At 39.2% G+C, this 25547-nt stretch overlaps 1 protein-coding gene across 1 annotated transcript in view; it reads right to left on the reverse strand.

Annotated features, from left to right (window-relative positions):
• GAP43 (growth associated protein 43) overlaps positions 1–24757 on the reverse strand; it is a 102002-nt gene extending 77245 nt beyond the window's left edge. The window contains exon 1 of the mRNA XM_055316245.1: positions 24618–24757. Coding sequence (XP_055172220.1) covers positions 24618–24647 — 30 coding nt within the window. The 5' untranslated portion in view covers positions 24648–24757. The remainder of the gene's footprint in view (positions 1–24617) is intronic.
• Positions 24758–25547: the final 790 nt, after the last annotated feature.

Below are 25547 nucleotides of genomic sequence, written 5' to 3' on the forward strand. Positions count from 1 at the left end.
CAGGGTGCCTGATGCAGGGCTCTATACCACAACCCCAGGATCATGACTTGAGTTGAAGGTTGGTGCTTAACCAACTGAGCCACCCAAGTGCACCTGTTTCTTTTCTTTTAATGAAGTATCTTCTGCCACTGAAGGGAGAGTAAGCCTTTCCCTCAGCTCTTCTTTTTCTAACTCTCCCTTAACTGAAGCCCATGGAGATGAATGAGCTTTCAATTATCTTTTGAATCACTTGCCCCTGTCTCCTCCTCTCCTCTCACTTGCCCCTGCTTAACAAGAAATTAAGCATTTCTTTCTGGATACCTTATTCATACAACCCATGCTGGAAATTAAAACCATGGTCTTCCTTCACAAACCAGCTCTTAACTCTCAAGTTTATTGATTTTGCCAATAGCATTTCCACTCTACTTATCTAAGCTGGAAATCTTAACAATCATATTTTATTTCTCTACCCATCACAAGGCAAGTTAGGAACATTGGGATGGCTTGTAGGGTTGTAGATTTGAAATGGGTACTGAAGTTCAATGTTAGAAATTGTATCCAAGGCCAGAGAAGACAGCAAGACTGGGAGGTCAGTAGAGGAGAATCCTCAATATCAGGCCAAGAAAAAATGCCTGATACAATCCACATGAAGGGGTCAGAAGCAGAAAATAAGAGTGGGAAATAGAGCTAGCAATCCAAGAACTAGGAAATTGAAAATGAGGAGCAAGTAGATTTGTGGAAGGGCCCAGAATAATTACCTAAAACAAGGGCTGCTTTTTTTTTTTTTTAAAGATTTTATTTATTTATGAGAGAGAGAGAGAGAGAGAGAGAGAGAGGGAGGCAAAGAGAGAAGCAGGCTTCATGCCAGGAGCCCGATGCAGGACTTGATCCCAGGACTCCAGAATCACGCCCTGGGCCAAAGACAGGCACTGAACCACTGAACCACCCAGGGATCCCCAGCTGTTTTTATGACTTCCTTTGTCATACTACCTATACCACCTGTCACCTTGTGTGATGAACAGGAAGAGTCACGGACCACATGTATTGATAAAGACTTTTTTCTTCATGTCCCCTAGCCTCTGAAATTGGTCAATTTTCCTCAAAAGGGCCACAATCAGCTTTATATTTCAACTCCACCTGTGAACATCCCAGTCCAAGGTTTCATTTCCCTACTCATATTTGAAAAAATACTAAGCTCTGAACTCACCTTCCTGCCTCAAAAATCTACCCAGGCAATACTACATGCAAACATACCCTAAATACCTTTTCCGTCATGTCACTTCTTTAGCCAAAAGGTGTAAATGGCACAAATTTCTTACCAGAACAGCTCAACTTTTTTTTTTTGTTGTTGTTGTTGTTTTTTGGTAGGTCACATCTGCACACCTATTTCCTTCCCTAATTCTTACCATCAAACACTCTTCACTTTTCTCAGGATGATCCCCTCAAAGCTCCACAATTTGTTCTGTGTCATCCTATGTAGCTGGAATACCATTTCTCTTCTCTCATCTTGACCCATCCTTAAAGTCTTTCATGTTCCTTTCCTTCTTCCAATGAGAATCTGTCATAGCACTTGTATCCTTTAGTTACAGACTGCCTTATTTCATTATATTCATGAGTGCCATTCCTCATTCCTCAATTTGAACTAATTTCTTAAACATCAGTCTTTTTTCCTCTCCCAAATTGTGGGGTTTACATTCTCTTTGCCATCACAATATGTCCTCATAGAATTAGGCCCACAGTAGGGGCTCAGAAAAGACAAGTTGGTTATTTTCCAGGAAAAAGATACTTAATATATAAAAAAATATGAGAAGGGGATCTTTAACATGTAATATGGCATCATATTGCAAATGAGCCCCAGTGGGGAGGTCTCTTGTGATTAGAGTTTTTCCTGATTATATTTTCTCTATAAGAAATGGCAATCTACTTAGGGCACTACAAATATTTCTGAGGGTTTATGTTTAATCTAAAATACCTGTTGAACTTTCCCTCCTTTATCTTGGGTTATTTCTATAGTTTTACATTTCTTCAGGATGATTTAAAGCATGTACTCAGTCTCTCTCTCTTTCCCTCTCTCTTATTATTCTCTCTCATTATACCCTTTCTGAATCTCCACCTACAGCAACCATCTCTAAGTCCTTTGACATGACCAAGGCACACTATGCAAATCTTGAACACTATAATTTTGAGGTCTTCTTCTTTGACTTTTGTCTTTGACCAAAAGGCATGGATTAACTGAGTCCTTCTTGGCTCCAATACATAGCCCAAAAAGAAAAAAGAAAAAAAAAAAGATAAAGAAAGAAAGAATGACCTAGCACAATAGTAATTAGTTGCATAAGCAAAGCAAACCTGGGAATGACAGTTTTGGAAGTTTCCACTGTGCACATAAGCAGTTGGCATGAACAGAGCTGCTTGCAGGAAAAATCTTTATAGGTCACAAATGTTGGACAGATTGGTGGCCTAGGCCAGACAATCTGTTTATCTAAGGCTGACTTACCCTTGGCCCTGAGTTTCTGGACCCTGACAGTGAGGAATATTAGGAGAATCTGAAATCATGGTTTAATCTTATCAAGAGGCATAATCTAATATGCTTTAGTTTTAGTATCGTATTTTAAATTTTAAAAGTTAGTCCAATGTTTAATTTTTCTAAATTATTATTGAACCAATGTTCTGATAAATGACAATTGACTATTCCCTTAGATCCAAAGTAGAAATCTTGATAATCCTTAAAATTCCATACTTTTGAGTTTGTGTGTATATATGTATGTGTTTGTATGCCATTTTACTTTTCATTTTGTGAAACTCTTAATGCCTTAATTTTTGCCAAAATATGTTTTTCTTGAGATGTTTCTAAGCATTTTACAAATGTAAGAATTTCATTTTAATACTGTAGATTTATTCTAAAACTTAATTTTTCTATGCAAATAAACCTGAGTTAATGAGGCTTCATTCAATAAGAAGGGAAAGTGTTCTGAATACATTAAGAGGCTTGGGGATATTCCTTGTGGTAACAAAAATACTCCTTGGGTTACAGATATCCAAATTTAGTATTTTGCTCCCATCTCTGGGTGAGTATAATGGTCAGTAAGTTTGACAGGACCAAGACAAGAATACAAAGGTAAAAGAGGTCACTAAATTAACTGATCAGAGCTTTGAGGACTCTCCTTTGATCTCTGAATCTGTCTTTTTGAATGATAAGGGGTAAGCACATTTTTGGTTCGGCCTCTCTATCCTTGTAAGTGAGGTTAACCTAATTTCTCTCATTTGAAGAGTAGTATAAGTGAATAGCAACACACAAAATATTGGAGGTACTCCAGCAAAGGCTGAACGCCAACCTAATATGGATATCATGAAGAGGAATTACTGAATCCCATAGAGGGGACAACCATATCTGATTCATATTTTCAGTATACATCTTTTAGTTTGTAGTACGCACTCAATAAATATTTCCTCTTGGGCAGCCCAGGTGGCTCAGCAGTTTAGCGCCGCCTTCAGCCCAGGGTGTGATCCTGGAGACCCGGGATCGAGTCCCACGTTGGGCTCCCTGCATGGAGTCTGCTTCTCCCTCTGCCCATGTCTCTGTCTCTGTCTCTCTCTCTCTGTGTGTCTCTCATGAATAAATAAATAAAATATTAAAAATAAATAAATAAACACATACATGCATACATACATACTTCTTCATGAATAAGTGAAGGATTCATGGACAAGTTGACTTCCTAAAACCCTTCCAGCATTGAGATATTATGAAAGAGGTAAGTGATTTATTGATAAACCAAAATAATAAAAGCCAGCCATGCATGTGCCTTAAAGATATCCTTTTCTGGAGAAAGATAAAAGATTAAATAATAGCTTCTTGAGGCTTCCTGCTTTAACAAGACTGTTGGATGAATCCCGGCATGCTGAAGACACCCTACACTAGCAGAGTTATCACCATATTTCTGTCTGGAGTAAAGCCTCTGATGAGAATTGGACTTTGCGAATGCCAGTGGGGGACTAGTTTTTGATTCAAGATCAGCTTATAACCACAGAACTCAGTGCCTAACATGGTGCCATTTGCCATTATATATTTTAATCTTCAATTTCTACAAAACAAATCTTTTCTTAGAATGCCTTGGGATGTCTTTAAATGGTTCATTTAAAAAAAAATCTCCACTTATAAGTCACTGATGCTGTTAAAAGATATACACAGGGATCCCTGGGTGGTGCAGCGGTTTGGCGCCTGACTTTGGCCCAGGGCGCGATCCTGGAGACCCGGGATCGAATCCCACATCGGGCTTCCGGTGCATGGAGCCTGCTTCTCCCTCTGCCTGTGTCTCTGCCTCTCTCTCTCTCTGTGACTATCATAAATAAATAAAAATTAAAAAAAAAAAAGATATACACAGAATTCCAGCTACAACCATAATCATGTGGAGTCATGGCACACTCAGTAACCATAAAGGATTTTTCTTTTTTCTTTGTAACTTGAATCTTTTCTAGAAGATCTTGCTATTTTTATCTTGGAATGTTTTTGCCATGTTGGCTCTTTGAAGATTAACCTGGAATGCAAATAGGACATGCGATGGATGTTCTATCTTATTCAGTGTTTAGAATGCCTCATAGTGTCTGACTTATTGCTACAGGTTTGTTATCCTTTCTCAACCAGTGTTTGAGCCCCTCCCACTCTCACCCATTCATCACCCTGATAGTCCTGTCCAAAGACTATCAGGTAAAATACAATAATCAGTCAAAGCCAGATGGTGCCAGTGGCAAAAGCAAGCATTTCCCCTTACAGCACCCACAATACATAAATAACTAATACCGTCACATTTGACAATTTAATGAGTATAAATTTACCACAGCAGGAAAATCCTCCCCAAATATTTAAACAATTAAAACGTAAAAGAAGAAATAAATAAGCATTTTGTAGTGGTAGGCAGGACCAAATTTCTCTTTCATTATTCTTAGGAAATCTACTGTATCACATGTCTGAGACTGACAGGCAGAAAGACATATACAGGATGCTACTGGTCAAGATTAAGGGGCAGAAATCAAGAAAGACATGGAGGAAGGTGGAATGTATATATTAGCTATAGCACATTTCTAGCTTATTGTAATTAGTGCATCTGAGCAGAATTTAAATTCATTCATTCATTCAAGAAGTATTTATTGAGCATCTAATAAGTGCCAAGCACTCTATTGGGTGTCAGAAAATACCAGTGACTAAGAGGGAGTTTACATGCCACTGGGATGACCAGATAATAAATTAATACCTTGGGTGGATACAAGGCATAGAGAAAAAAAATGAAAAGTATAAAAGGGGCCAGAAAGGGAGTGTCAGGGTAGGTTCTGCTTTACATGGAGTGGGGACAGAAAGCATTCTTGATGAGATCCACACTTGTGAGATTCTAGCATAGACCTAAGGAAGTCAGGAAGCAAGTCAAGAGAATAGGGGTGAACAAAGCATTTCAGGCAGAAGGAACAGCATGTGCAAAGTCCTGAGGTGAAAAATAGTAGCTAGGGCCTGATTTCTTGAGGAGTGGGGTTACATCAGTCAATTCTGGGGTGCAAGCAATAGAAACTAGCAATATTGGAGCTCATGTTATTAATGGGAAAGCTAGAGAATGCGACTTGAAAAACAGGCAGGAAGCAAGCTGAACCCAGGAAATACAGACAAGTCAAGACCACTGACTGGTTAGGACATCAGTCTATGGGCACCACGGCCACCAGACTCTGAATGCCCACACCACTGAGGACAATTCAGAATTGTCACTGCATGTTGGCATTGTTCCTTGAAGATTCAAAATGTCTGAGTCTAGATCTTGAGATGCTCACATTCTAGTCACCTGGAAATGATGGGCTGCTTTACCTTTTAAGTATGAGGCAGGCTCAAAGTTCTATTCCTATTTTATTAGTCATATCTGTAAGATAGACTTATTTCTGAGTTCTAGACTCTAAGAATCAATATATATTAGCCCTAAAGAGCATTGAGAGTTCAGACTGTACAAAACCTAAATCAGCACATTAATAACTCATTTTTCAGTTAATCAATTACGTGTCCATTAAACCTCAGACATATATACACGTACACACGCATGTCACACACACACACACACCTCCCAAAGTCCAGAAACTCGTTCTTGAAGAATTCCTACCAGATAATACTTAGGATTCATTTAATATAATACAATATCATCAAGAACATCAACTGTAACACACAATAGCTAACATTAAGTGCTTCTATATGCCAGTATAGTTCTAAGTATTTTACATGAATTAACACATTTGTCCTCAAAAAATCCTTGAGAGTTCTGGTATTTAAACCTTGATACTTGTGAATGTTCTCTTATTCACAAAACTCACCTCCAGGCCTCCAAGGCAAGTTGGGTACTCATATCTATTGAGAAAAAAATACTAGTTTATTCTTATAATGGGAAGCTTCCCTGAGCAATAAGAAAATACAACTAAAATTAATAAAATTATCTAGGAGCACTTTTTAGAATACAGACTTTGAAACAGACACACACATAGGTCTACCACATTATACTTGAGGGTGAAGAGTGTTTCTTTTTAAAAAATTACTTCTGTGTTTCCAATATTTCACAGTTTCTGACTTAGGACATGATTCATAAATGTCTGTTGAATGAATGAATGACATCCATATAATATTTGAGGAAAATATTATCTCTCAAAATTTGTCTTGATAAAAAAGACTAATTGAAAAATAAGATGAATGAGTCAAAAGGCGGAAAAGAGAAAAATAACTTTTAGTCTTCATTTGTAGAAGAATCCTATCTATTGATGAACCACACAAATGCTGATATCACAAACTAGAATATTTAGGAATTTGTACATGTAGAAATTGAGAGCATGATCCTTTTTCATCCTTTAAAAGAAGTAGTACTGATACAGGAAGGAATTTCTGCTCAGCCTTTCCCGTGCTGAATGACCTTGATCGTACAACTCCCAATATCTGTACCCTGAAGAACTGGATGTAGATCAGTGTTTCTAAAACTCTGCTCCCTAGGCTTCCTCAGAGGAGCTTCAGAAGAAGGAGGGGGATGCTAACCAGACAGATCTCTGAGCCACTAAACTCTGTTTAGCCACAACAGCACCTTTATCTGTTTTATGTATTTGGGATTCTAATATCTGGGACAAAAAGTTTCTGGAGCTAAAGAGAAATTAAATAAACAAACAAGCTATGTGAACTGTAAAATCCCTCAATGATAATTATCATCATCAGGCATATGATGAAAAAGGATGAAAACTTTTCCCTGGGAAATTGAATAAAAGGGTAGTAGGGTAAACTGCAGACCCAAGATGTGCAAATATTGTACAGTGCCTTGTGAAATCCAAAATGAAAACTCTGGAATGACACTGAAGCAGTGTCTAGAGGAATAGGAAAGGACGACACACAAGTACACATATAAAATATTTATATATGCTCTCGTTCTCTGACTACATATATGTGTATATGTATGTTTATGCAACATATATCCATATACACAATATGGGGGAGGAGGAATCACTAGGGAGGTTACTATAATGATTGCAGTACGGAACCAGATGGAGAATGAGGAAATGTCTCAAATGATTTTATAAAGGAGGTGATATTTCAACAGAATTTTTGGAGGCAGAACATGGTTTGGCAGAATGAAGGAGAAGAAAGTATTTCAGGTGGAGAAAATAGCATCACTTAGTGTTAGGAGGTAATATAAGCTTGTAGGTACAGAATGCCTCAAAGGTTTTGTTATTCTATCTTCTGGTCATCTTGTACCAACATAGGCCTAACCTGCAGACCTTCCACTGGAATCCAGGGAAACTCCCTTATTTCTACTGTGGCTGAAATTTGGTTTTACCAGAACAACCCAGATTTATTGGACATTTCTGGAGTATGACAAAATTATTGGCAACTTAAAATATATAGTGGCCTGACACTGCAGCCATCTCTGGATATACATAAATTGAGAAGCCCAGAGCCTTGAAGTGAAAATGGTTTTCCACCCTATTAGGGGTTCTGTTCAGAGAACAGTCTATGGAAAAGTCTGTGGAAAATGGGGGTAGAAATATATATGGCCAGATCAGTGGGATGGAATATGAATCCTCTTCTAGAAATGGCTCCAAGTGGTTCCACCTATGTGTGGTGGGTCTCTCAAAGTTCCATCATATCCTACCAAACCAACCTCTTCAATGTTGAATACTTGCTTCTCTCATCTACTCTCTCAGCAACCAAAACTACTCAAGCATCTTCTCCACTTCCCACATACTCACCAAAATAAAAAATGTACAACTGAGAAAAGTGACTCATTTTTTTTTTCAGCTGAAGTCTGCTTCATCTTGCCTTCCTTATGTTCATCCACTCCCTAAGCAGACAAATTATATTCTTTTGGTCCTTCCCAAATATGACTTTAGAGTGAGCATTACCCCAACCTATAAATGAGATGCATTTCCAAAGTTTGTTTTGCAAGTTAGCAGCTTGAAACCTAGAATATAATTTCCTGAAGAAATAAATTTGAAAGAGTGTTTAAGTTTTCCAAACCAAAAATGTATATTTAATCTCTATGTTATCTAGCTTTGGCTTGAAGGGACCTGGCTTCCTAGTGACCATGGATCCATGGATCGTTCTCCCTTCTTGATTCTCATAAGTGTTCTTAAAAAAGAGATAAACTAAATTGAACAAAATTTCTCTGTCTCCAGAATTCCAAGGGAAAGCCTATTCCTTTTCTTCTCAATTCCCCAGAAGGAATCATATTTTTGTATTTAAGAGATAAGTTAGATGTTGATAACTCAGTGATTACCTGGCCATTTGTTTCTTCATTCCCCTGTAGGTAAATCTATTAGTACTTTTCCATTTGTTTACCAGTTTGAGGAGAAATATAACAACATCAGACAGATGGATGCTTCCATAGCACACATACAGGGACCAGGAAAAACAAACAATTTTTTCTAACTTGAAGTTTAAAAAAGCAAAAGCAGAGGGAGACTATGTACATGTACATACTTGTATATGTACAGATACATAGGTTATATCATTAACAAAGAGGAATGATATGAAACCTCACCAAGATTCTTGTGGGAGCAGTACCAGACGATACCAGTTTTAGGTACTAGGAAAGGGCTGATGTTTAGCACTAGGCTTAGGAGGCAGATTAATGGGTTAAAAAGACTATAGTGATATATTTTAAATGGCTATCTCATCCTTAGCCCAGATTGTAAGAAGTTCAGAGTGTCAAGTATGGCTATCTTTCTGTCACTGTTGAAGTATCTACAAAATGGGGCCTGTTGTTTGTTGAAGCAACCAGCTGGCACTATTTGGGTGAAATCCAAGTCTGTGGGGATATCCAAGTCTTAGCTCTGTGAGATATCTATTAGGTGCCCAATTATAAACTGTGCCAAAGTGAGCAGGTTCCATGATTGATTAGTGGGAACTGGGCGACTTTTGCCTTAGATCTAACCAAATTTTGCCATCACATACTACTCACTAGACACTGATATTTATCCATTTGTGTAGGCTCCATTTATTCAACTTTTATTTAATGGGAGCCTAGTAGAGCTATACATAGGCAATAAACAAAACATGATTACTACCTTAAAGGAGCTCTTGGTATAGTTAAAAAAAGACATTCAAATAAATGAATATTTATAATAAAGTCTGCTGAAAGTTGTAGCAGAAGTATATATTAACACAATAATGGCAGAAAGGAGGGGATCATCATATCTGCTTGGAGGACAAAGAAGAAAACCACTTCAGCCACATTATGGAAATAAATGAGAAGTGTGTTATATAAAAACAAGAGAATGGAAGACATTCCAGGCAAAAGGAACAGTGTTTAGAAAGAGAGAAAAGATGAAACAGTATGGGTTATTCCATGAAATTATACAATTGTAATGGAATGTAGGATGTGAAGAGGGGCAGATTTTGAAGTTCAAAGAGATAGGCAGGGAGGGACCAGAAATTTAACAAATAAATATATATGTATATATACAAAATCAGACTGAAGGCAATCCTAAAAGAAAATAAAAGAAGTGGGGTGATGTGTTAGAAAGTGACTTTCCGGACATCACTTGGATGTATTTGCCACAGAAGCCCTCTCAAAAGCCAGAGAAAGAGCATTCCTGGTAGAGAAAGTAACACATGCAAAGGCCTTGAAGAAGGAATATGTGTGATGAGTTTTAAAAACTAAAAGACCAATAGACTTGGCAACCAAGAGTATATTTTTATAAGCATTGATGATAATGAATTTGATTTTGATTCTAAGTGAAATGGGAAGTTATCAAGAGTGGATGTTTTGTTTTTTTGTGTTTTTTTAGAGAGAGAGAATGTGACAGGGTGAGGTGGGGGTCAGAGGGAGAGGACAAGAGAGAATCTTAAGTAGGCTCCATACCTAGCATAGAGCCTGATGCAGGACTTGATCTTAAGACCCTGAGATCATGACCTGAGTCAAAACTGAGTCAGAAACTTAACTGACTGAGCCACCCAGACACTCCAAAGGCTATCAAAAGTTTTTAAATGGAAGAGTCACAGATCTGATAGACACTTTTAAAAGGACCAATCTGGCTACTGAGGAGACAACAATTGTAAGGGATTGAGGTTAAAAGAAGAGATTAGAAGGGAATGCTATTGCATCTGTCTCCACGAGAGACTAGTGGGTTAGCAATGACAGAGGAGATGGAGAAAAGTGGACAGAACCAAGACTTATTTTTGAGGTAGAGAGTGAGGGAAAGGAAGAATGAAAGGAGATTTTTATTTTTAGAAACTGGAAAAAATAGTGGCATCTAATCAAAAAAGAGAGATGGGAGGAATGAATCAAGATTCTGTTTCCATTTAAATGACTGCACGAGAAAGAAGAGATTTGTGAACAAGAGATGAATGACCTTTAAGGAATGTAAGGTATGTTGAGATTGGGGATCTTGTTGGCTGTCAGAAAAAGATTTCCAGGGGACATTTAAATATAAAGTTCTAGAGCCCATGAGGTAGATTTGGCTAGAGAGCCTGGAAGATTTGAAACTCACCAGTCCATGTAGGAATTATGGACATGAATTAGATTACTCATGGAGCTTTTGCTTAGGAAGAACATGCAAGAATAAGGACAAAAGCCTCGGTAACATCAACTTTCAGTTAGTAGAGAAAGAGAAGCCAAGGGGAAAAAAAAGAACATGCAACCAAAGATGCAAGAGAGAAAAAGCAGCTAAAATAGGTGTTATGGAAGCCCAGAAAGTAAAGAGATCCAAGAGAGAAGACATGCTCTGTGGTTTCAGATGTCATAGCGAGGTCATGCAAGATGGCTCCAACTTGTCTTTCCCAGAGTTTACTGAGACTTCTATTTGTATTTTATACTGCCTCAGGGTCTAATGCAGAGCTATTGCAGATATCAAGATGTCAATCAACAGTATATCTTGAACCAGACACTGAACTTGATAACTTATCTTCAAAGAGTTGGTAACTAGTTGGGAGAAATCAAGTACATATAAATCCACATGGCCAATTAAGTAAGGCTCTGTTTAATGTATGCTGAAGAAATGGGACAGGGAGTATATGCTACTTAAGATCTAAGAGGGGAGAAGTCAGGGATCCCTGGGTGGCTCAGCAGTTTAGCACCTGCTTTTGGCCCAGAGCCTCATCCTGGAGATCCGGGATCGAGTCCCACGTCGGGCTCCCGGCATGGAGCCTGCTTCTCCCTCTGTCTCTCTCTCTGTGTCTTTCATGAATGAATGAATGAATAAGTAAATAAAATCTTAAAAAAAAAAGAGGGGAGACGTCACAGAGAACTGTGGTAGTTAGAAAAGTCTTCACAAGTGAGATAACTCTTGGTTCAGGACTCAGGTTGAGCAGAGCAGAAAAGGAACTTCGCAAGTAGTGGCAATAACAATGAACAAAAGTACAGGGGAACTAATACTTAAATTCATGTTAAGTCTGGCTGGGACAGGATGCCAAAGTGGAGGAGGAACTTAGCTAAAGGACATATTATTTTGTAAGTTGGAAGGCCTTAGACACAACTTAGTCTAATACTCTTGTTTTATATTCAAGGAGATGACAACCCAGACAGATTATATTTGTTTAAATTCTCATGCCTAGTTGATGGCAGAACCAGTAAAGGCAAGGCAAGAATAGGAGATTGGTACCAGATTCTGAGGAGCCCTTAAAACCAATCATAAATGAATAAATTGGAATTAACCCTGTAAACAAAGAAATACTACTGACATTTTGAGAAAAGTGGGAGTGAAGTGTAAGATTTACAAACAAGCAGTGTGAAAAGCCAATGCCAAAAGCAAGGAATTTTGGTGACTATCTAGCCTTTCTTACCTGGAGCTTCTCATTTGAACTCCAGAACACAAATAATGATTTGAGTGATGATATTCTCCATCCTAACAAGAATGGTGTGTAACTAGTACCAGTCTAGATGCACAGGAAAGAGGTGAATTCATTATGTACAATCATGGACCTTCAGGCTTGGCTGCCTTTTAGATTGCTGGTTGAAAAAAGGCTGGCAGAAGAAGTAAAGGACAGATGTGAAAGATACTGCAAGTAGAATCTGGTAACTGGTATTATGGTTCTTGTGAGGGAAGAAATAATAATAAATTATTCCCATGTTATGAGCTTGTAAACTGAAATGTGCCAGTATCTTTAAAAGATATCATCAAGAGTAGAGGAGTCAGGAGTTCTAATCTAGGGAGAAGATATTAGTTAACATGAGACTTTCTGGGGTACCAACAAAGAATAAAAGGGGAAAAAAATTAGTATCTGGAAATCTTGGATTATGGGAAGATTAAATTTTCTATTGGTTTTCCTATGGTTCTTATAGTTTGATTCTTCATGGGTGGGTTTTTACAATATACTAAGGTTCAGTCAGGGCACAATATTGGTAAAAACATATCTAACAAATAAATTTCAGTTTGTACAAGAGCCAATCAGTTTCCAGCATCACTAGAATGTTAATGAAGAATCAAGAGGCCCGCAGAAAAACCTTAAGAATTGAAAGACAGAATCTTGTGTAAAATAGGAAAATACCTGTGATGACAAAAATTGGCATTATTTTAAGCCAAGAATTAATAGTTTCTTCCCATTTAAGTGAGGATAAACCTAAATTTGGTCCTGCATGTGCTTGAGTATGCTTAAGTATACTAATGCCCAAAGTTCTTGGATTCTTTCCTGATATGCATGTTCTTGGGCTTACTGTGGGCTTATTGCATCTTCCAGCTGACGTTCAGAAGTGAAGTCGGAGCCATCTGTGGTCATTAAAGTTCCCATGACAGTTTTTACTAGAGGGTTATGGCCCAATTCCAAACTGAGTAATTCTGTTTTATAGCTCCTCCTCCCTTTTCAATTATAATAATCTTCATTTCCTCCTCTATACTGGTTTCACCCCAGAGGTGTAAGGCATGAAGTTCAAGATGGAAGAAAGAATATGCAAGAAACTAGCTAGGTCTTCATATTTCCTATACAGCTCTCAGTATGGAGCACAAATCTGGCCGAGTTATCAAAAGCTATCACCCCAGTGTCTTTCAATCAAAGGCAATCAAAGCCATGAAGAACATTGAATTTATATTAGCATGAAAGACTTATTCAAATGAACGCTAAATACCAACGTGATTTCTCCAGAGTAGCTTTCCCAGGTGATGGGAGTAAACAAGTCCTTGAGACTCAAGGTTAAGGGAAAATTGCAAAAGCTACTCTTCAGAACAAAATATGAATAAATCAAACCCCCATGTCAGATCTGACTAAAGAAAAAGCTAGTATTTTTTAAATGAGATGATACCATGCTCTCCTTCCTTTGGAAATTTTTAGAAATACTAATACAATAAAACTTTGGAGAAAAATCCTCCAAATGCCTAGGTAAAGATGAAATGGGGTAAATTGATGATGGATCACTTATAAAATCACGATTAGTTTACATCTCTCAAATAAAATAACACCATTTTAAAAGTGATTTAAAGAGAAAGAACTTTCAAATGCAATGTCCACCAAATCATACCCAATGCCTATTGCCCTTCCTCCTCAAGAACCCTACACATAAGATTCTAGATAGCCAAATCGAGTTGCCCTCAAAACGTGCAACATGTACCTAGAAATTTAGCTGCAAATTAATTATTAGAAATTGAGAATTTTCTTTTTAAAGAAATGCTGCTTTGATTGGTGGGGTGGGGAGGTAAATAATGGAGACATTTGCCTCTACTGGAGTTTAGATGGAACTGTGGAAGGCATCCTTGGAATAGCTATTAGGGATCTAGTTTGGTGATTAGGAGATTTTACTTCTCAGTTTATACTTCAAGCAGGTAAATTGGTTTCTGAACCAAAACAGAGTGAAAAAATGGACTTGCTTTTTAATAGCTCCTGCTCTAGGCCAATTCTTAGGCTAGTTGTGCTAAGGAATTCTGAAGCCCTTTAGATTTAGATTCTGAAGCAGCCAATTTTTGCTTAACCTTTGGAGATCATTTATTTATTTATTATTTTCCTCATCTAGTTCTTTTATATAGTCATTAATGGGAAGATATTAGGGTCGCTCAAATTCTCATTTAAAAATAACATTTTCTGAATAGTTATTGGAACTGGGATTATAAATAATGGATGTAAGGCTAATTACCAAAATTCTACATTTAGCACAAACTGGTGCATATGGAGACAACAGCTCAATATTTTAGAAAGTGCCAATTTGCTAAAAATAGATAAATATGATGATTATTGCTGGAATTAATTCAAGGACATTCAAAATGAGATGACTAATATCAAGGGGTAGCATTTCTCTGATACTAATCCAAGGGAGATATTTTACACCCATTATTGTCCAATCCTTTTGCAGAAATGAATCCCCAAAACTAGAAAAGAAAGACTAACCCCACATGAAATTATCGAGAATATAGGGCAGCTAGTATTCCTCTTAAACAGGTAGTACCTACCAGAGCAGATCATGGAAGACCCTGAAAACCCAGTGCTTATCAATTCCAAGTGTGTGGAGACTTGCCCTAACCTTTCTTTTTTATGGGATTGGTTGCCTGTTGTGGTTATTGCTTCCTTTTTTGAAGGAATGGATGTCAGGGATGATAACCCTACCAATTATAGGAATATACAACTAGGACAAACTGAAAGCAACCAAAAGGAAAAATTAGTGATCCACCACATTTGAGGTAAGTCCCTCTTAATCTGGGTAGCTACCCTGTTATACACATACACATGTATGTATGTGTGGGCTTCCAAAAACTGTGTCTAAAGAGTGCAACTTGGCTCTTCTTCCAATCAGAGATAATTGGTCTATTGGTAACTAGCTGATCTAAGAAGGACCGATTGATTCATTCATTCTCATTCTGTCTCTGTATCCGCTCTCTCTGAATGTGAACAGATGATACATACAAACACACACACATGCACACACACACACACATATATGTCTTTCATTTAGAATTTTGAAGTGTGAGATAGAGAAGCTAGGGTTATTAATAATTGAGTCTTTTAAATTCAGGGCTTCAGAAATAAAGTCTATCTATCTATCTATGATTTCCTGCTTTTGAGGTTCCCAGATCTACTCTGGTTTCTATAAGCTTAGTTATTCTACCTCTTAATTTTGTGTGATATCTAGTTTCCCTTTGATAGACTTAAAGTTGGTTTCTGCTACTTGTACCCTATCAAAGTGCACATAAATAAAAGTGTGTGGAGGTGTGCATGTGGAGAAAAAAAAAGAGAGACTGAGAGACAGAGACAGAAAGAGGTGGCTACAGGGAGGGATTAAGGGGTGATACTGACCCTTCATAAACTATAAACATAATAAATGATTGTTTCCCTTTCGACACCAGTTTATTTGGAAATTTCTAGTTAATGCACCTTCCTATTAAACTCTATATAAGCCCAACATATAAAAGATTTTCCAAAATATGCATGATATTCATTTTTCTATCTTAGACTTTTACTTCTAGGAAAAACAGAATCTTCTGGACAAACCTGACCAATTATTACACTTTAAATATTTTCAAATGTTATCCACATATTAAGAAATCAAATTCTTTGGGTTACAAAATTCCATTGCTTATGTGAGAATTTCATAAATTTGTTTTATTAAATTGGAGACTATGTCAATCAATCAGGGACATATGAGATCTGAAATGTCCTTTGTAGAGATCCTGAGAGCATAGAAGATTATATATGGCCTTAGAGTTGGGTTGGAAACGGTTCAGGATTGCATGTCACTTCTTCTGATCAAGGTTAATTCCTGATGCATTGAGGAATCTTGAAGTTGTATGAAAATGGTGCTCAGGTGATAATCTTTGCACTGTGTTTTTCCCCAATCAGGCTTCATCCCCATTGTCAGTTGCTCCTAACCAGCCCCACATGCCTATTCTTCTGCCTGACTGGGCCCTCCTGTGATAGATGTGAGCACAGCATGCCTGGTAATCTTAGTGCTGAGAACCCAGTTTAGATGTGAGGTGGGGGTGGGGATGGGGGTGGGGGAGAAGCAGCCAGTTTAGCAAATGGAGAAGAGAAGAAATCTAAGTGTGAAGGAAAGACTAAAACGGAAAAAGATATAAAAAGAATAGTGGATATTTCTAAATGTGTTTGACCTGACCTTGCATGAGAATTTGAACACTGGCTTTTTAAAATTCTGTTCCGAAAATTTTTAAAGGAAATAATAAAGATATATTATGCTCTTATCTATTAGCATGGTTACTATTTACTCTGTAGAGAATAAGGGAGGAGAGGAGGGAATTATATATGTAAACACATATATAGTATATATATATATATATATACACATACATATATACATACACACACACACATTTTATACAGAAAGCACAGGTACTTCTTTGCTTCGAACCATGAACACTTTGGGTTTCAGTATGTGGAATTCCTCAGTTAATAATACCTTACACTTGAAAAACACATTGTTTGCAAAATACTTTTATTTTTATCACTTTATTTAAGCCTCATGCTAATTTATTGGAAAAGGCAAGTCAGGATTTGGTGTGTCCTTTTTATGTGCCTACTATATCAATGGATAAACTGAGGCTCAGGAAGATTAAGTTACTTACCCAAGGTCACAGGACAAGCAATTGGCAGACCCAGGTCTAGAACTCAGGGGAAGGGTTTATTTCACTACAAAGACATGAAACAGGACATTAAACAAAGAACATCTAAAAGAATAAGATCTGTAAATAATTAAGGATAGGAAATCTGGAAGAGTCACACTCCCATACTATAACCCGAACTCACTGCCAAGTATGCCACTCTGATCTAAGCAGACAGGAAAGGGAATTGTAACTTTGACCACAACCACCCTGTGAGGAGGACCAATGGAATTGACTATGCATTGACACAAAGCCAGCTCTGAATAAGTTCACAGGAATGGTGTGTTCCAAAATATCACCCCTAATGGCCCATTATTCATTATGATGATCTCTCCCTTCCTACTTTTTTTTTAAAGATTTTATTTATTTGTTTATTTTAGAGAGAAAGCACATGTGAGCAGAGAGTGGGGGCAGAGGGAGAAGGAGAGAAGCAGACTCCCTAATGAATGAGGAGCCCTACCTGGGGCTCAGTCTCAGGACCCTGAGATCATGACCCGAGCTGAAACCAAGAGTCAGAAGCTCAACTGACTGAGCCACCCAGGTGCCCCCTCTCCCTTCCTACTTTCATTCCTTCAATGAATATTTTTTTTAATTGAGAAGGTAGTATGTGCTAGACATAGCTTAAAATATCTATTTTGTCTAAAACACCTCTCTGGAAAGTTGGAAGGAATACTCTTTTTGAAGTTCTCTTTTCATAGCCTCACACGTCAAACACTAGCATGAGCTGGTATTACTTAATCAGAAAATTCCCCCTGGACCTGAAGAAGGAGAACAAAAGAAAAAGAGATTGAAAGAGATTGAGAGCAATGAGCAAGATATGGAATAAGGGTGTGGAGATTAGAAAATATCACCCAGCTTTCTCAGTTGAAGACAAAGTTCACCTATAAATCATTTTATCTTACTACTCTTCTCAAGGCCATGCCAATTCATGCACAGAAAATATACTGCGTAGAGTCTGGCCAAGAGCATTTTCATGGAGAGCTGTGGTTGCTATTTGCCCAATATTAACCACAATAGGCCTACTTCAGAATCCAAATCCCTTCAGTCTATTCAAATGTAAGAAGGATAAAGTTGATCTGATTCTCATTCATGTAACAGATATTTGAGGGGCTACTTATCATTTAACCTCCTTTTACCTCCATGAAAGGTTCCCCTTTGTGGAATAGTATTATATAGATACTTCAATGGAAAGGAACCCAAGTGAAGGTAAAATTGATTCTTGAGCACAGACACGGGGGCACAGGCCAACACTACATATATTTTTGGAGATTTGTGTATCAATGAAGTAAATCAGCTAGGAACGAGAGATTGAGTCAAGTTCTATTTGGAACAGTTGTGGAGCAAAGCAACATGTGTGAGTCCTGTGGGGTTTTAAAGGAAGGGCAGTGGAAGATCCAAGACTGGTAACCATGTGTCTGACCTGGCACTTTGCTAACCTAAGGGGGTGGACTAGTTTGCTGGGTTGGTGGGGGAGGAGGATACCGAAGGGAGGTTTCCAGATAGTACCATTTATGGTAGTTTGGAGAATTGCAATGTAAATGGACTCATTTTTAACCTACTTTCATTAAAAACTGATGGTTGTCATATTTATAGTTTGATAATAAGAATCAACAATGATTGGCTGCATCTCAAAATTTGATGCCAATAGATTAAACAAAAATCTACTAGTGGTTTCATCCATTTAAATATGCCACAATTTAGAGGAAGCCTGGTTTTATACTTATTTAGGAAACATGTTATTCACAGGTAAAACCAGTTACTCTATGTGTCAAACATTGTAATAGGCCTGGAAGTAGAGAAAGAATGAAGATTCCACCCAAGCAGCTCATAGTAGAGGCACCAGTTAATGGAAAAAAAAAAAAAAAAAAGAACAAATGCTATATAGTGCAACAAGTGATTTAATAGCGATGCTACAAACTATAGCATGGTCACAAAGAAAGTGGAACTTTGGGAGATCAAGAATGTTTGCTCCAAAGAGCAAACTCTGACAGAGGAAATGGGAATTTTCCAGGCAGAAGGAAGTGTCTTGTGGGCGAATATACAGTATGAGCAAAGGCACCAAGGCTTGAAATGCAGATGTGGTATCATATGGTTGGACGAACGGGTACTTGAGGATGGCACTGGAAAGATAGGAAAGCCGAGGTCATGTTATCCATGTATTATAGTGTATAGTTAACAGGGGACCACTGGTGGATTTTAACAAGAAAGATAATACAGATTTGCATTAGGTAAAGGTAAGTGTGGTGTTCTATGCGAGGAGAATTGGAAGAAAGCAAGATGGAAATAGGAAGTCCATGCAAGAAGCTATTGCCTCCATCCTGATGAGAGGTAATGGAAGTCGGAACCAGGATATTTGTGATAGAGTTGAAAAGCAGAGGATAGATTCAAAAGCTTTTTACCTAGAATCAAGAAATTTATTATCTGGAATTGAGGACTGAAAGCAAGGACTGCCTTCACATTACTCCCAGGTTCCTAGAGCTCAGAAGCTGGTTAGATGGTGTTATAGCAGAAGGGTTGGAATTTGGAAGAAGATTAAGTGGAACAACACAGAAGACACTGAGTCGGGTTTTCTACATAATGAATGTGGGTGTCTCTGAAGTGCCTAGACCTACTAATATCCATGGGTCAGGTGCTGAGGAAAGATATCCAGTCTACAGATTGGGAAACCTCCCAAGTGGTTAAACCTCCCAACATGGATGAAATCACCTAGAATTCATGTATCAAATGAAAGTGGATCAAGATCATCAGCCAGAAGATAACTGATATTTGAGGGGAAAAGAGTGAAAAAGTCAGCAAGGAGGACTAAGAAAAGCGTATCTGAGAGGGAGGAGAGCCAGGGCAGCTGGGAGCCCAGGGAGGAATTTCAGGAAGAGGAATGGATGATACAAAATGCAAAAGAGATATCAAGTAAGATGGAAACCAAAGAGTCACTGGAAGTGGTATCTTTTTTAGGATATGAGAACAGAATAAAAATAAATGAAATAGTGAATAAGGAGTGATAAATAGAAGGAATCACCCCCGATCGGAAGGAACTGCTCGTTAACAGTAGGCTCACAACAACCCTGACAAACTAGCAAGTCCAAGCCAAGACTGACATCGCACAACTTGCAGAGAAAATTTCCTTACCTTTGTATTGATTTTGTCTTCACATGAATTTTGTTTAATCCCTACAAAAACACTTTAGAGTCAGCAAGGTGGGGCTGCTGTTTGGTTGATTTTAGTTTTTTGCTTTTTAGTCTCCAACTTATGGGAGGAAACTGAAGCCCAATATTCATTCAAGATCACAGAATCAGGAAGTGGCATAAACTGAGGACTCTCAGCACAGTGCTCTTCCCAACACTTCAGAGAATCTTAAACTGACTTCAATGGTGCAGAGGCAACTTGATCACACTTCAGAATTTCAGAAGGGAGAAGGGCCCACCATCACTTTCTTGATTGATAGAAGACCCGCTTTGTTGCCTGAATGCCTCTATGATAGCCAATAGGGAAGTGAATAATCAAATGCTGTATCTTTTCTGGAGATGACATATGTATGTGCATCCTTTGAAATGTTCCTTTAATATCAGAGGAAGATTTTAGATTTGTCTTACTTTATCAGTGAGAACAAGGAGAACATTTGGTTAATATATATGCACTACTGTTGGCTGAAAGCCCCACCCCCCTTCTTTATGGGGTCAGGTAAAACTGAAGTATGTGGATTCATCAGCCCCAGGCACTGCATTGACAATTCCACCATGACGGAGGCAAAGGAGACCCAGGCTACTCTCCCTCTCACTGAACAGAAGCTCTGCCATTTCGCATAAAACATGAAAGAAGGTTTCTGTAGTTTTGCCAACTCAGCAAGAGAGAAAATTAACCCTACATTTTCTTATCCCAATTGCCTCGGCATGGGTGTGTGTGTGGGGGGGTTCCTAAGTTGCAGACCCACAGCATGAGGGAGAGGGCTCATTGTGTATGCACCCAGGCAGGGATTCTAAGGAATTACAGTCACCAGATAGGAACTCATTTCTAGATTTACCATGAATTTTCTTAAGGTTCTCTGCAAGTCTACATAATTTGGCAGGGAAAAAAAAAAAAGCTCTTACATGATTTCTTCTGTTTAAATTTGGAAATGTGTGATAGAAATCACCATTGGAAAAAAAAAAAAACAAAACAGTTTCAATTATGTTAAGTAGAATGCCTCCATTTAATTAATTCACTTAGTCCCTGGGTGACACTGGGTGTGGCTCAGTGAGATTTAGGAGGAATCCAATTTATCACTAGGAGGAATCGGCTGCACCAAGCAGCAAGGCGGCATCCTTCCACACCTTTCCAACACTGCAAGGGAAAGGCGCAGTGAGGCTGGCATTCCAAACGACATATCACACTCTCTCCAGATAAAAATTATTTGTTTTACGAGGAAAAAAAAAAGCAGATGTTGGTGGGGTTGAGAGGTGGGGGACGGAGGGGCCACTTGCCTGCCCTGGTTTTCTTTACACTTGGATTACAATTTAAAATCCTTATCTTGAAACAAAGGAAAACAGCTCAGTTTTCTGGCTTTGTGGACACAGATCCCATCTTGCAAGTTTTTCATCATCTGCAGTACGCATGGTAATTACGCTATTTAAAGTTAGCCCCAAGATATTTGAAAATCAGAAACTAATAAGGTCTCAGGGATCCTTTTATTCTATTCCTCCTTTGCCCACTCCTTTACCATGTTCTCATGGCCACCCCGCTCCCATTCTCTTCTTCCTGCTGTAATAACCCATCGTGGTAATTAATGGCTAATAAAGATCCTTTACGCTTTCTCCTCACCCACTGGCCGTGTATTACAACTCAGAAATCCAAGGTTGCTTCTTTATGCGGCTCAAGTGGAAGAGGAAGGAAGTGCAGTCCCTCCAGCCCCCTCCCACGTTTCTGCTGGATTCCATGGGTGTGGCAGCGTGTAGACCTTTGCAGGGTTTTGCCCTTGTTTTATTCCCTGTTAAGGACTAGGAATGATTAATAGACGGCAGGAGGATAAACACAACGCGGTTCAGCCCAATTGAATGATAGAGGATCATTTTACCCCCAAGCAGGAAACCTGTGTGAGACTTAGTACTCACGCTATGTAAATGCCAGTCAGGGTAGTGTGCAGCCCACGCCCTGAATACACCATTTCCTTCTGTCTGATTTAATGGTATCCGAAATACTGACTTACGTGAATGGTGCACAGCAGTACTCCAGAGGGCACATGGCCATGCCACACAGAAATACACATGCATGAAATGCATGGGCAGATATGACGATTTCTTTACCTTTCCTTTTCTCTCTTGACTACGATTTATGCTAAAACCCATGCAGGCGTGTGGAAGCTGTACAGGGTACACGCATGACCGTCGTACATGAAGTATGCGGATGCTCTACACATTTACATGCGAATTTCTACAACTCCCCAAACACACAATTTCAGCTTTCTCACTTTGCACATCACAGTGAATGCTTGGGGCTGGGAGTGAGATAGAACCCAAGTGAAGGCAGCTGTCCCCTTTTTTGGGGGGGGGGTTAAGGAAGGGAATACTTAGAGCTTCAAATCCTTTTCTAAAATTATGCTTGATTTCTTTTGTTGAGGGGTGTGTGTGTGTCTCCTTGTATGTGTGTACATGGGGTGGCAAAAAGTTGTAAACCGGCATATTTTTCTATCTAAAAGGAAACCTTTTTTAATGAATAGCATTGGCTTCCTTAGGGCTCCGCCTTCCTAAATTTTATTTCCTCTGCTCACCAGTGGGGTAACCTCAGAACGTTTCCTTGACAGTGTGCTTAACCCAGCCACCTGTATCTATTGCATTTTATGTATTAGAATGAAGGAAGACAAGGAAAGGAAATGTCCTGGTTTGAAAAATGAGCCAATGGAAGCATCAATCTCTGGAACCATTGAGCAGTTTGGGGAAGTGGTGCATGTAAGACTCTCATGCTCTTTTTCAAACACAGCTACACAAACCACACACACAAAACCCTGGAGTGTCTGCTACTTTTTAATATTTTATTTATTTATTTATTTATTTATTTATTTATTTATTTATTTATTTATTTATCTTATTTATTTTTCCCTTGCCTCTCCACCCCCTGCACCCACTGATCTGATATTCTGCTCCTGTTTCTCTTCCCCTTCCTCTCCTTCTTCATCCTCCACACCACCCACCCCTCACCCCTCCTTCCAGGGCGCTGGCTAAATGTGCAAAGCTGGCAGACTGTTTCTTCACCACTCCCCTCCACCCCCTTCGGATTCAGCGAGTGTATTACAAATTGCCCAATATCCAATACCTGTACAGGAATAATGCCCAAATCCCATCTCTTGCACCCCACCCCAAGGCAATCAATCTGCAAAGGGCTCTTTTGACCTGCCTCCCCTCCCACGAGTATGCACACGCACGCACACACACACTCACCCACATATCACACCCATTTTTTTCTCTTTAACCTTCGCCAAAATCACTCAAACATGTTCCAATGAATGTTTGAAAGCTTCATTTGGAGAATGCCAGAGCACTGCCGGTTGCTGCAGAACACTGAACTCGTCATTGCTCCCCACCCTCAGCCCAATCAAGTTTCTAAAATGTCTTTCAAGAAATAAGTGAGCAATTTGAAATAGAAGAGAAACCTGGGTAGTGGGGGAGGGATGGAGGGACACGGATTCTCGCAAAGCTCTTATGTGTCCCTCTTCTGATGAAAATGAGTCACCATGCTTATTATCCAAAATGTTAGCCCGGCTCCGGTCACTGACAATCCCAGGAAAGATGCAGGGAAAGGGAGAAGAGAAAAGACCTGATTTCCAACAGGTAATACTCGGCTCGTCTTTCCCATCCCATCGGAGCCCAAGGCTCCTAGGGGCGTGGTCCACCCTCTCCTCCGACCAGCTGGTGCACAATCGGCTACCGATCTTGGGAAGGGGATTTTCTCCCCCTGCACCTCCAATCTCTCCCCCAACCCCAGTTGTCTTTGGAGCCTCTTTAAAAGCAAATAAATAAATTTCATTAAAAAAAAACACCTTCCAAATCACAGTTTCATTCATTCATTGAAAAATAAATAAATAAACCCTTCACATGTTTTTTCCATTAGTACCTGCGCCCCTTTGAAGCTCATGCATGTACGAAATGAGGCTTCTTCCGCAGCACATGTGAGAAAATTGCACGACAGAGCAAGCAACACTCATTACAGAATAGGATTCCTTCAACCCTGCCTTTTGCAAATGATTTAAAGGATCACCTCCCCATCTTGTAGGTAGAGTCCACATCCTTTCCCCACACCCCTTTCTATATCCACACCCGCAAAACCAGAGACCTAAAACGCTGAGCATTCACCAAGAGCCCCCCCCCCCAAAAAAAATCTTATTTCTGGCCAAACCGGCATATATTTCCCCCCCCTAACCTCATCCTAATTAGCCGCAGCATTCCCAAACCAAGAACATGAAAGACAGACAGAATGGAATAAAAGCTGGGATGCAACCATCAGTTACCATATGCTAAGGAAACGCAAGCACCATGGCCAGAGCAGAAGCAGTTAAAAAAAAAAATTTTTTTTCCTGCCTTTACAGGGAAATATTGTAGTCTGGTAATTTCACAACAGCAAGAAGTAAAAATCTTTAGCTCTACCTGTTTGGTTCTTCTCATACAGCACAGCATGGTTGTATCGTCCCTTGCCTTCTTCCTGCCTTCTCTCCTTCCTCCTCTCTCTTTCTTATTCCCCCCCTCTCCACCTCTTTTCTGCTCGCTTGCTCACTCGCTCTCTCGCGCTAGCGCGCTCTCCCTCTCCCTCCCTCCCTCCCTCCCTCTCCCTCTCCCTCTCTCTCTCTCTCTCTCTCTCTCTCTCTCTCTTGCTCACACACACCAGGGCAGTTAGCAGCAACTGTAAGGTCCGCGGCTACTGCTCAGCGCACATGCTCCCTCTCCCTCTCCCTCTCTCTCCCTCTCCCTGCCTCTCTCCTCTCTCCTTTTCCCTCTCTTCCCCTCTTTTCTCCCCCTTTCCCTACCCCCCCCGTCTTGTCTTTTTCTTCCTTTTCTCTTTCTCAGAATTGTTCACTAGCTTTCAATGACTAATCACTTCCCCAGCCCCCACCCCCATTCTAGACAGTCACCCCCTCCCAGTCCCCTGCCAGCCTCATGAATATTTAAACATCTCCAATCTGGACCCAATTACCCACCGACTTTCCCACTGCATTGAGAGGATGGTGGGGTGGGGGTAGAGAAGGATATTCCAGCCGGTTCAGGAGATTGGATGGAATGTGTTTTAGGCAAGAGGGGCTTGAGGAACGCTTGCATTTCTTTACTAACTCTTCTCTTTTCCCATATCATAAAAGCAAAAAACAGCTTAGTCAGACCTGTACCAATATCAGTTGTAGTTGCTATTTAGATTTAAATTTAGATTTAATGTACAGTTAAATAATTGTGAGGATTAAGTTCTCTCAAAAAAATGAAATAATATATAATTATTAATAATTGTGAGGATTAAGTTCTCTCCAAAAAATGAAATAATATATAATTATTAATAATTGTGAGGATTAAGTTCTTTCCAAAAAAATGAAA

The sequence above is a fragment of the Nyctereutes procyonoides genome, unplaced genomic scaffold (assembly GCF_905146905.1).
Source record: "Nyctereutes procyonoides isolate TBG_1078 unplaced genomic scaffold, NYPRO_anot_genome, whole genome shotgun sequence".
Taxonomy (NCBI): domain Eukaryota; kingdom Metazoa; phylum Chordata; class Mammalia; order Carnivora; family Canidae; genus Nyctereutes; species Nyctereutes procyonoides.